Source organism: Phocoena sinus, chromosome X (assembly GCF_008692025.1).
Source record: "Phocoena sinus isolate mPhoSin1 chromosome X, mPhoSin1.pri, whole genome shotgun sequence".
NCBI classification, from domain to species: domain Eukaryota; kingdom Metazoa; phylum Chordata; class Mammalia; order Artiodactyla; family Phocoenidae; genus Phocoena; species Phocoena sinus.
The window spans coordinates 13628645-13642316 of NC_045784.1; the positions used below are offsets into that span (position 1 = coordinate 13628645).

At 40.5% G+C, this 13672-nt stretch overlaps 1 protein-coding gene across 5 annotated transcripts in view; it reads right to left on the minus strand.

Annotated features, from left to right (window-relative positions):
- Positions 1 to 9190: 9190 nt before the first annotated feature.
- CTPS2 (CTP synthase 2) overlaps positions 9191 to 13672 on the minus strand; it is a 109104-nt gene continuing 104622 nt past the window's right edge. For 4 of the 5 annotated variants that reach the window (XM_032620061.1, XM_032620056.1, XM_032620060.1 and 1 more), the window contains 2 exons: positions 10330 to 10440; positions 9195 to 9420 (listed from right to left, as the gene is read on the minus strand). In XM_032620061.1, the coding sequence (XP_032475952.1) occupies positions 10371 to 10440 (70 nt within the window). In that variant the 3' untranslated portion in view covers positions 9195 to 9420; positions 10330 to 10370. Of the gene's footprint in view, positions 9421 to 10329; positions 10441 to 13672 lie in introns of all 5 variants that reach the window. The other variant, XM_032620059.1, reaches the window with a different exon arrangement.

The following is a 13672-nucleotide window of genomic DNA, read 5'->3' on the forward strand; positions in this document are numbered from 1 at the left end:
TAAAAGAAACGCTTAACAAGGACCTAGAAGAACTAAAGAGTAAACAAACAAGGATGAACAACACAAAAAATGAAATTAAAAATTCTTTAGAAGGAATCAATAGCAGAAGAATGGATAAGTGACCTGGAAGACAAAATAGAGGAAATAACTGCTGTAGAGGAGAATAAAGGAAAAAGAATGAAAAGAATTGAGGACAGTCTCAGAGACCTCTGGGACAACATTAAACACACCAACATTCGAATCATAGCAGTCCCAGAAAAAGAAAGGGTCTGATAAAATATTTGAAGAGACTAGAGTTGAAAACTTCCCTAACATGGGAAAGGAAATAGTCAATCAAGTCCAGGAAGCAAGAGAGTCCCATACAGGATAAATCCAAGGAAAAACACACCAAAACACATATTAATCAAACTATCAAAAATTAAAGACGAAGAAAAATATTAAAAGCAGCAAGGGAAAAGCCACAAAAAAACATACAAGGGAATCCCCATAAGGTTAACAGCTGATCTTTCAGCAGAAACTCTGCAAGCCAGAAGGGAGTGCCAGGACATATTTAAAGTGATGAAAGGGGAAAACCTACAATCAAGATTACTCTACCCAGCAAGGATCTCATTCAGATTTGGTGGGGAAATTAAAACCTTTACAGACAAGCAAAAGCTAAGAGAATTCAGCACCACCAAACCAGCTTTACAACAAATACTAAAGGAATTTCTCTAGGCAGAAAACGCAAGAGAAGGAAAAGACCTACACTAACAAACCCAAAACAATTAAGAAAATGGTAATAGGACCATACGTATTGATAATTACCTTAAATGTAAATGGATTAAATGCTCCAACCAAAAGACATAGACTGGCTGAATGGATACAAAAACAAGACCCATATACATGCTGTCTACAAGAGATGCACTTCAGACCTAGGGACACATACAGACTGAAAGTGAGGAGATGGAAAAAGATATTCCATGCAAATGGAAATCAAAAGAAAGCTGGAGTAGTAATTCTCTTATCAGACAAAATAGACTTTAAAACAAAGACTATTACAAGGGACAAAGAGGGACACTACATAATGATCAAGGGATCAATCCAAGAAGAAGATATAACAATTGTAAATATTGATGCACCCAACACAGGAGCACCTCAATACATAAGGCAAATACTAACAGCCATAAAACGGGAAATCAACAGTAACACAATCATAGTAGGGGACTTCAACACCCCACTTCCACCAATGGACAGATCATTCAAAATGAAAATAAATAAGGAAACACAAGCTTTAAATGATACATTAAACAAGATGGACTTAATTGATATTTATAGGACATTCCATCCAAAAACAACAGAATATACTTTCTTCTCAAGTGCTCAGGGAACATTCTCCAGGATAGATCACACCTTGGGTCACAAATCAAGCCTCAGTAAATTTAAGAAAATTGAAATCATTTAAAGTATCTTTTCCGACCACAACACTATGAGACTAGATATCAATTACAGGAAAAACACTGTAAAAGATACAAACACATGGACGCTAAACAATACACTACTAAATAACCAAGAGATCACTGAAGAAATCAAACAGGAAATCAAAAAATACCTAGAAACAAATGACAAGAAAAACACGAGGACCCAAAACTATGGTATGCAGCAAACGCAGTTCTAAGAGGGAAGTTTACAGCAAAACAATCCTACCTCAAGAAACAAGAAGAATCTCAAATAAACAACCTAACCTTACACCTAAAGCAATCAGAGAAAGACGAACAAAAAAACACCCCAAAGTTAGCAGAAGGAAAGAAATCATAAAGATCAGATCAGAAATAAATGAAAAAGAAATGAAGGAAACGATAGCAAAGATCAATAAAACTAAAAGTTGGTTCTTTAGAAGATAAACAAAATTGATAAACCATTAGCCAGACTCATCAAGAAAAACAGGGAGAAGACTCAAATCAACAGACTTAGTAATGAAAAAGAAGTAACAACTGACACTGCAGAAATACAAAGGATCATGAGAGATTACTACAAGCAACTATATGCCGATAAAATGGACAACCTGGAAGAAATGGACAAATTCTTAGAAATGCACAACCTGCAAAGACGGAACCAGGAAGAAACAGAAAACATGAACAGACCAATCACAAGCACTGAAATTGAAACTGTGATTAAAAATCTTCCAACAAACAAAATTCCAGAACCAGATGGCTTCACAGGTGAATTCTATCAAACATTTAGAGAAGAGCTAACACCTATCCTTCTCAAACTCTTCCAAAATATAGCAGAGGGAGGAACACTCCCAAACTCATTCTATGAGGCCACCATCACCCTGATACCAAAACCAGACAAGGATTACAAAGAAAGAAAACTACAGGCCAATATCACTGATGAACATAGATGCTAAAATCCTCAACAAAATACTAGCAAACAGAATCCAACAGCACATTAAAAGGATCATACACCATGATCAAGTGGGGTTTATTCCAGGAATGCAAGGATTCTTCAATATATGCAAATCAATCAACGTGATACACCATATTAACAAATTGAAGGAGAAACACCATATGATCATCTAAATAGAGGCAGAGAAAGCTTTTGACAAAATTCAACACTCATTTATGATAAAAACCCTGCAGAAAGTAGGCATAGAGGGAACTTTCCTCAACATAATAAAGGCCATATATGACAACACCACAGCCAACATCGTCCTCAATGGTGAAAAACTGAAACCATTTCCACTAAGATCGGGAACAAGACAAGGTTGCCCACTCTCACCACTATTATTCAACATAGTTTTGGGAGTTTTAGCCACAGCAATCAGAGAAGAAAAGGAAATAAAAGGAATCCAAATCGGAAAAGAAGAAGTAAAGCTGTCACTGTTTGCAGATAACATGATACTATACATAGAGAATCCTAAAGATGCTACCAGAAAACTACTAGAGCTAATCAATGAGTTTGGTAAAGTTGCAGGATACAAAATTAATGCACAGAAATCTCTTGCATTCCTATACACTAATAATGAAAAATCTGAAAGTGAAATCAAGAAAACACTCCCATTTACCATTGCAACAAAAAGAATAAAATATCTAGGAATAAACCTACCTAAGGAGACAAAAGACCTGTATGCAGAAAATTATAAGACACTGATGAAAGAAATTAAAGATGATACAAATCGATGGAGAGATATACCATGTTCTTGGATTGGAAGAATCAACACGGTGAAAATGACTCTACTATCCAAAGCAATCTACAGATTCAATGCAATCCCTATCAAACTACCACTGGCATTTTTCACAGAACTAGAACAAAAAATTTCACAATTTGTATGGAAACGCAAAAGACCCCAAATAGCCAAAGCAATCTTGAGAATGAAAAACGGGGCTGGAGGAATCAGGCTCCCTGACTTCAGACTCTACTACAAAGCTACAGTAATCAAGACAGTATGGTACTGGCACAAAAACAGAAAGACAGATCAATGGAACAGGATAGAAAGCCCAGAGATAAACCCACGCACATATGGTCACCTTATCTTTGATAAAGGAGGCAGGAATGTACAGTGGAGAAAGGACAGCCTCTTCAATCAGTGGTGCTGGGAAAACTGGACAGGTACATGTCAAAGTATGAGATTAGATCACTCCCTAACACCATACACAACAATAAGCTCAAAATGGATTAAAGACCTACATGTAAGGCCAGTAACTATCAAACTCTTAGAGGAAAACATAGGCAGAACACCCTATGACATAAATCACAGCAAGATCCTTTTTGACCCACCTCCTAGAGAAATGGAAGTAAAGACAAAAATAAACAAATGGGACCTAATGATACTTAAAAGCTTTTGCACAGCAAAGGAAACCATAAACAAGACCAAAAGACAACCCTCAGAATGGGAGAAAATATTTGCAAATGAAGCAACTGACAAAGGATTAATCTCCAAAATTTATAAGCAGCTCATGCAGCTCAATAACAAAAAAACAAACAACCCAATCCATAAATGGGCAGAAGACCTAAATAGACATTTCTCCAAAGATGATATACAAACTGCCAACAAACACATGAAAGAATGCTCAACATTATTAATCATTAGAGAAACGCAAATCAAAACTACAATGAGATATCATCTCACACCAGTCAGAATGGCCATCATCAAAAAATCTAGAAACAATAAATGCTGGAGAGGGTGTGGAGAAAAGGGAACCCTCTTACACTGTTGGTGAGACTGTAAATTGATACAGCCACTATGGAGAACAGTATGGAGGTTCCTTAAAAATCTACAAATAGAACTACCATATGACCCAGCAATCCCACTACTGGGCATATACCCTGAGAAAACCATAATTCAAAAAGAGTCATATACCAAAATATTCATTGCAGCTCTATTTACAATAGCCAGGACATGGAAGCAACCTAAGTGTCCATCATCGGATGAATGGATAAAGAAGATGTGGCACATATATACAGTGAAATATTACTCAGCCATAAAAAGAATCAAAATTGAGCTATTTGTAATGAGGTGGATAGACCTAGAGTCTGTCATACAGAGTGAAGTAAGTCAGAAAGAGAAAAACAAATACCGTATGCTAACACATATATATGGAATTTAAGAAAAAAAAATGTCATGAAGAACCTAGGGCCAGGACGGGAATAGAGACGCAGATCTAGAGAATGGACTTGAGGATACGGGGAGGGGGAAGGGTAAGCTGGGACGAAGTGAGAGAGAGGCATGGACATATATACACTACCAAATGTAAAATAGATAGCTAGTGGGAAGCAGCCGCATAGCACAGGGAGATCAGCTCAGTGCTTTGTGACCACCTAGAGGGGTGGGATAGGGAGGGTGGGAGGGAGGGAGACGCAAGAGGGAAGAGATATGGGAACATATGCATAACTGATTCACTTTGTTATAAAGCAGAAACTAACACACCATTGTAAAGCAATTATAGTCCAATAAAGATGTAAAAAAAAAAACCCAAAAAAAGATGGCAATACAATGGTTTTGTTCAAGTGCAGTGTGAGTCACAATAGAATGAGCTGTTTTTCAGTATGGCTCACCTATTATGACTGATAATAGAAGAAGCAGTGACATGCAGAATGGCAGTTCATCATTATATCTGGCTTATTAATAAACCCATATTCAAATGTAAACACAAATCAAATAACGGTATCACACAAGAAAAGCCTACCTCTGAAAAAACTAAGAGGCTGGTCACTCCCCCAAAGTTCACTTTCTGGCTAGCACTGACTGTGTTGCTCAGATTAACGACGAGTATAGAGCCTGCTTCCCTACCATTGACCTTGAGAATACAAGTGTGATTCTATTTTGCAGACTTGAAAGAACCCCACATCTCCTCATCCACAAGTGAAACAAAAGAGTTAGAAGGGAGACTCTGAGAAGGGCTTGACGGCCTAGGGAGAGAGTGATGCAGACCTGTTGCTGCTACACGATCTTGAGCTCTTTCTTGCTCCATTCAAGAAATTCAATCAAACCCCAAAGACACTAGCACAGGAAAGAACCCACAGGCAACATTTCACTAACTCTGGATTTCTGGTGTTGTTTCTGCGTATCTCCCCTCATCTTGTATGGCATCTTCGGGGTGCAGAACTTCAACTCTAGGGGAAAACTGTGATGAGTGTCAATGTCTGGCACTGACCTTATCAGAGCACAGATGTGCATATAACTGGTACTTTTTACTTCAACAAAATATAAAGTCCAAGTAAGAAGTACAGCAACAAAAGTGACAATTGGGAATGGAGCTGGAGAGCTTATGGAGAAAACAAAAAAGCTGAGTCCCTTCAGCTTTAGTCCAAATTTCAACCAAGGAAAGGTGTGGGCTGATACCAAGCAGGTGATGACACCAGTGAAACAGTGTCACCACTCACCCAATTGCCAGCCAGTCTGGAAAACCACAGCCCACTGGTTCTCGGAGCTCTTTGCTCACCATCTTTGCGTTGTGTGACCACAGGCACAAATCTGTGTGAAACATTTACCAGCTTTGCTCAGAAGGCCTTCCTTGGCTGCCCAGTTTGTCATAGGATCCCACTTTACACTCTCTCATAGTCCCTTTGTCCTTCTTCTTTAACACTCATAGCTCCCTGAACATCTCACAATTATGATTAAATGCTTATTTTCCTACAGATTTGTTTAAAGCCTGCCTTCCCCCGAGGGAAGGTCAGGTGCAAGAAGGTAGGTTGCTTCTGTAGGGGAAGAAAAATCATTTTCCCTCTACCCTTCCAGGTTCTTGGCTGACACCTTTCTGTAATAAAAGACAGATTAACAGGAGAAAAACAAACAAGTTTTGTTGTTGAACCCAAGATTGTGTGCCTGTGTGTCCTGAAGCCAAACAAACCGAAATGTTGGAGTTCTGAGTAGAGAAAGGTTATTGATTGAGAGGGCGCCAGCCGAGAAGATGGGAAATGTAGGCTGATCTCAGATCCATTTTACTGGCTGGCCTGGGGGTAAGGTTTTTAAAGGCAAAAGGGGCAAAAGGGTGTGTGACGGCTTCGCGCACAGTTCTCTATTGGTGCGTGGGGAGGTGACGGTAATGTTTTGGGAGTCAACATCATCGACCTGGTTCCAACCAGTCTGGGGTCTACTGCTTGTGCTCAGCACGTAGTCACCATCCATCACCAGGGAGCGGGTTGTAGTTCCTGCAGAACAACTCAAAGATATGCATCAGACTCATATATATCCCTTGAGGAGGAACTAGGGCTATGTATTATCATCGAACTATTGTTTCTTGACTGCTTCTCCTTTGTTTCTGCATCTGCTCACTTTTCCAATTAGTAACTGCTTGAGTCTGCTCTTTGGAACTCAGGGAAAGCTTAGGAGACTAAAGCCTTTTTCTACAAACAAGAAACAGAGGACATGGAAAGGCTTTTGTACCCAGGAGGGCCCTGCAGGGTCCTGCTTGGTTTCAGTTTAATAACATGTGTACCTGCTGTATACATGGGAGAGACGCAGGAAAACTGAGTAACTCTTCAAAATGGCCCAAGCCACCACCTTCAATACCATCTCCAGCGAAAGACAGAAGATGTTTTTGTGGGGGAGGCAGTTATGGAAGATGACCAGGCGAAACACAGTAATCAAGGGTGAGGTTGTTATACAGATTTAAGTCCCTGCCTTCTCCACTGAGAAGAGGTTCCAGAGACGTAGAGCCCTCGGTATCTCCCTGGTACAAAGAAGGACTCAACTTTACAAACAAAGGTTTCCCTTATAAATGTAAATGTCTCTTAAAAAGGGCAACTTCTATTCAGTTTTCAGAGCTTTTCCTGTATCTGCTGTTTCTTTAAAATAATCCTTATGCCAAAGAGACCTATTTGGGGGGCAAATTCTGCTCCCCTTCACTTCCCCCAGCACCTGACACCATGTGTCGCTCATCCTGGGGGCTCAAGATACATTTGTCGAATGACTGATTTATAATACCTTTCTATGTGCCACTACCCTAAGCAGCCATGCTATTACCATTCCGCACTTCGCTGAATTCCAAGTTCAACAGGTGTCTCCAAAAGAGGAAATCTCGTGTAGCCACAACAAAGAGGCTGCTTTGCTGCTTCTTAATCATTAGCCCGAAGGTAAGCACTCTGTTATAAGTAACTTTACAAGTCATAATTACTACGATTGAAAACTCCCATTTAAGCCAGATTACCTCTTTGTGCTGTTCAAGCATCCCCTCTGTGCTTATATACCTCTCTCTAGGAGGGCTATACCAGCTTTTAACCTATATTGTGGGCTTTTCATTTGGAGCCTCCTATGATCTTCAAGCTGTAATTTTCACAAGTGGAGCCCTGGAGTTCTTTAATATTTTTGTTTACCAGAATTATTCATTTCATATCTGCATGTGTTTGGTAGATAAATTTTCTGTAGCAGTTCACAAAATAATGCTTTACAGCATTAAGAGAAAACAGTTAAAGGCCAAAGACAACCACAAAAAAATTAACCGAGCAGTTAAAATATTTAAATCAGTTTCAGAAGGCTCAAATGTAAGCAACAACTAAGTCATCTCAAGTACATTCAACAGGGAAATCAGGAAGCATACTGGATGAGAACGTTGTACAACTGGCCCGGGACTACGGCAGGTGAGGGAGGAGCAGGGCTGGATCCTGTCCTTATTTTAAAATTTGCTATTTTGCTCTTTGTAAATTTTTTTTATGAATTTTGGTTTTTTTTAAATCTTATATTAAAATATTACTGATGTTTCCGCCAAAAGTCAAACAGAATTACCACGTGACTGAGCAATTCCACTCCTAGGTATAACCATTTACCAAAAGAGTTAAAAACAGATACTCAAACGGTTATTTACAGGAATTCCCTGGCAGTCCAGCGGTTAAGGACTCTGTGCTCTCACTACCAAGGGCCCGGGTTGGATCCCTGGTCAGGGAACTAAGATCCCACAAGCTGAGGCCCGGTGTGGCAAAAACAAAAACAAACAATCAAACAAAATTTATTTACACATGAATGTTCACAGCAGCGCTATCCAAAAAAGCCAAAAGGTAGAAACAACTCAAATGTCCATCAACGGATGAATGAATAACAAATTGTAGTCTAATCCGTACCAGGAAATTCTATTCAGCCACAAGGAAGAACTGACCATAGGCCACAACATGGATGAACCTTGAAAACATCAAGCTCAGTGAAAGAAGCCAGACACGAGAGGCCACGTATTATATGATTCCACTAATATGAAATATCCAGGATAGGCCAATCCACAGAAATAGAAAGGAGATAAGTGGGTGCGGGGGCGGCTGGGAAGAGGGATGGAACCAGATGAAGGCGGTGGTTGCACAGCACTGCGAATGGACCCAATGCTCCTGCATTGTTCACTCTGAAATGGTTAATCTATGTTATGTAATATTTCACCTCAAGTAAATATATATACATATGTTACCGATCTTGATTCCTGAGTTTTTTATGCCCCCTTATATTCTGTGCCTGAGGCCAGGGCCTTACTTACCACCCCCAGTCTTGGACCTGTTTCATTTTACTTTTTACTACAAATAAACAGAGTGACAAACTGAAATAAACTTGGGCCACATGCAAATCTGTGGCTGAATTCCAGGTAACAGAATGACTCATTTTTGACACAAAATTAGTTGTTGCGTGTGCCCTGCCGGCCTTCCCATATAGCCCAGAGAAGGTTCAGTTACCTGGATCCTTCCTCACCACCTGGACGTCTCCATACACCAGACAAGACACCAACACACTTTCTGCCCACTGAAGTTGCTGGGAAAAGTTTAATTGGCTACAGAAATTTGCAAGAACCAAAGGTCACCTCTGGAGGAAAAAGAAAACTACCCCTTTGATTCTGGTTCATGGAAGTGCATATTATTAGATTTCCCTCGAGGCTGTACATCCCATGTTTGGTGGAGAAAAGAGTGATTCTATGAGTGTGGTGATTTCCTTAGATACTTCCTTCATCTTGGCTTCGGTTACTTCAGAGCCTTAAAAAAAAAAAAAGAAAAAATAAGTATTAGCCACATCGAAAGCTGAATAATATGTCTTGCAAGTGCCTCCAACTAATCTTTGCACCATTTTGGTTTGCTTCTGAACGTCTCCATGTCTGAGGCAAATCTAAATAGACCCGGATGTGCCTTCCCTGGTGAACAGGAATGTTCTGCCCCTAAGTGAAATAAGAAGAGAAATCACACTGGAGACATTGACTCCGTACGAATTTTCCAAAAGCTGCTGTCCCTGCTAAAGGGCAGGGTTGTCCAGGCAGCATCTGCCTCTGAGCATGAATGGAATAAAGCCATCCAGGCTGCTACCTTTTCTAATAAAACCTCCAGGAGCCGTGAGGGACATAAGCTGCCCTTGGAAGCCAAGCCAGTCTCTGGCATCTCCCTACAAAGAAAGAAAACACTATTTTATTTTCTACAAATCCAAGGAACTCTGCTTTTCCATGAGTGACCTAGACCAGGGGTCAGCACACTGTGTTTGGAAATCAAGTTTTACTGGGACACAGCCCTGCCCACTTATGTACATACTGTCCAAGCCTGCCCTCCCTCTCCAACGCACTGGAGGGCCCACAAAGCCGAAAACAGTCACTGTCTGGCCCTTTACAGAACAAGTTTGCTGACCCCTCAGCTACACTATCAGCCTCCACGTATCCATTTAGAGGCGCCCGGATATATTTATTCCCGGCCTCAGGCGCATTCCTAACTGCCTGCTTTCTCAGGTGCATTCCAGATTCCCAGAAGCACCATCAGCTGTCAAGTCTGTCCTGCTAACTATGCAAACAGGAGCGTCCCAGGGGAGCAGGATCCTGCGAGACAAGTCCTGTGATGCTCCCTTCTACACCAAGAAGACAGCCTGTCTGTGAAACAAACAAGAACTTAAAGGTTCCATCTCACCCTCTCAGGCAGTCCTGGTGATTCCAAGTCACGTATCAGTTTCAGCTGATTTCCAACTCAGCTATCCTTTGCTCTGAAAAGCTGTCATCACTGGCATCGCTGTATCTATCACTAGAGCAAAAGACGAATTAACTTAGCAAGGTGTAAAAAAACTCTGGGCAATTATCCTATTTACAATCCTAAACGCTTTCCATAATTAACCCCCACTAAGAGAAGATACTAAGGAATATTCTATTATTACTTCCTAGTCACTCCAGGAAGACGTGAGTCCAACCACAACCAACGGTCTCCTTCTTTTGTCAGAGGAACTGATCATTTGCTTGTGTCTTAAATCGGAAGTACCTTATTCAGGAAATTTATAAAAGCATTTCAATTTAGACTGAAATTTATAACCTTCTGAAGACCACTATTATAGGTCAACAGCATGAAAGTTTTCCATTCCAATAAACATTCTCGTAGGTCCAAGGGTTTGAGAAATAATTTGCACAATTTTGCTATTCTCAAATTAGAAACTTCATGTGATGCTCCAACTACCTCAAGTTACATGTAGTATTCAAAGTAGGACTGATTATTGACATAGATGCCGCCATCTTGGGTTCCCGAAGAAATACACCTTCTCCATGAGATGGGCCTGTAATTGTACTTTCACTTTGAGCCACAGACTCAGTTTGGGGTTCCTCTTGCTTGGTTCCAAGTAAGTCAGCAGGTTGATCAACCCCTCAAGAGTTCTACTGATCTATGAAGATGACATTGTCAGGAAGTAAGTGTTTTATGACTGACCCAATCCTAGCCTTGGCCAAGTTTTTGCTGACTTATAGCAGTAGAAGTCTGAATTCCATAAGAGGTGAAAATCCACTTATTTTAAAGAGAGGAGAGGGAACAATTGGAAAAACCCTATGCTGACAGGCTAGAAAACAAAGATTTACCCTAAACATATGGAGTAAATATCAATAAATACATAAACAAAATCATAACAGACAACCTCACTCTCCTCCCTGACTTTTGGAAAAAATACTGGAAAGGGGGAGGGTGGGGCTAGAGTATGGAGAAGACACAGAAAAAGATCAAGAATTGGCAGAAAAGACAAGATTACTTAGGTGAACAAAAAAATCAACATATCCTTAAAACCAATCAAGTAGAAGATACCTCCTAGTTAGATTTTAATTCAGGAAAACCACTTCCACTGTTACAAAAGGGTTTCCAATAAAGAAAACACAGGAATAACCAAAGAAAATATATTTTTAAAAAACAACCCCCCAAAATTGATATATCCTTATCCATGCACTCTTACTACGCAAACGTTGAGTCCCTCCTGGTTCTCTGCAACTAAAGGGGATTTGGAACATGCACTCAACTCCCTATGTGAGAAGAAATGAAGGTCAAGGATGTTCAAGTGACTCGCTAGGCACACAGCTCGTTCAAGGTGGGACCAGGATCCCCATCGTGCTAACCCAGGCCACAGGCTCAAGTCGAAGCTGTGTGCTGCAGTGGGCCCCACAGGGCATGTACCCTGACACCACAAGTGAGAAGGTCCAAAGGGCCAAGGGAACTCCACTTTCTCAAGTATCTCAAGCTTCCTTCCCCACCTCCGAGCCCATGGAGGAGTGGGGTGGGCCCACATCCTTGCCCCCACACTCCTGGTTGTACTGGTTATTAGCCACATGCCTGAGAGTCTAGAAAAAAGTAGTAACAATACCTACCACCTCATCAAAATGTTATGAGGGCCGAAAGAGAATGCATAAACGTGCTCTGAAATTATATGAAAATATGAGCTGTTGCTGTTTATGGGGGCTATGTGTTTACAACATGGCATCTCTCAAAAAGTCATGGAAATATAAAGAAGCGGCGAAAACCGCCAAGTGCATGATTTTCAGAAGTCTTTCCTGTACCAAGAATAATTCCCTACCCACTTCAGCAAGTGGACTTGGGTGGGTCTAACCTAATGGCTCTCATTTCCTGTCTGCTGGCTGTCAGCCCCAAACTCTGCCAAGGCATCAAAATGGTACAGGTTGAGTCTAACAAAGGGGAGCTCCAAGGCGAATGACGGTTCACTAACTTTCTTCCGTATGTGTTCAGGGGCGGAGGTGGAACAACCACATAAACCACAACACCCAAGAACGGAATTCTCAAAATAGGCAATGCTGCGAAATAAACATGCTGCATTTATGGCATTCATGCTCCAGCAAAACACAAGTGCTAGAAACACAATTCCACATGCAGGACAGCAGTGGTTCCTGCACATCCAATAAAATGTGGGTGCTGCTCTGTGCCATGTAAGACTTAGGGCTTCATTTTCATTTCACACAGAACGGACTTAAGTCATAAGATACTTATCGGGGCATATTTTCACTTAATTCGAGACGTCTCAGCTCTATCTTAAGACAACCTGTCTTTTAAAATAACCTCTGTACATACACACACACACACACTTCTCAGTGGGGAGAGTTATTAGATATTAGGGTCTTACGTGTTAAATTTTTTGAAATGCCGCAGAATACAGAACTATTCGTGTGTGCCTTGTTACCTTTGAGGAGCAGAAAATTTTAAACCTGCACTGTCCGATGTGGTAGCCACGAGCCACAGTAGCTATCTAAATTTAAATCAACTAAAACCAAATAAAATTTAAAATTCCACTCCTCGCGTGTACACACTGAGCCACACTTCACCTGCTCAACAGCCATGTGTGGTTGGCAGCTGCCATATTGGACAGTGCAGATTATAGAACATTTCCATCACTGCAAAAAGTTCTATTGGATAGCATTGATTTAAAATCAAATGAATGATGATTTTAAAAAAAAAAACCATAATCACCATGCAGTGGTTCTCCTTATCACTCCCTAAGAAAGGTTTTTTTTAAGGTCTGGCTATGTACAGTCAAAATCACAGCAACTCTCTCTCATACATGCATGTACCCCCCAAATAACGGAAGCACTCTTCTTAAAAAAGTTTTTTACTGTACTATTTCTTACAAGACAATATCAAAATCACCAGCAGCAACGCAAGGGAATCGCTATCCTTAAACACTGGCTGGACTTACAAGACTTGACCGCCATGGTCTACATGCGGTTCTTTGACAAACAAAAGGCTTGTCATAGTCAAGTTTGTTTGTCCAAGACTCCTGGTTCCTAATAAATTCCCAATATAAGAAAACATATATTCCAAGGCACCAGGGCAAGGGTAGAGTAATGTCTCATATAGTCCACCTTCTTTGCTACCCTGATGAAGCCATTAAACCATTTCTTCTCCATTAACAAAAAGAGGTGGTCGGAATTTTTAAAAAATTTAATAGCATACTTAAGATTCCCAGCATGCATACATTCCTATAACACTTTATATCAAAATC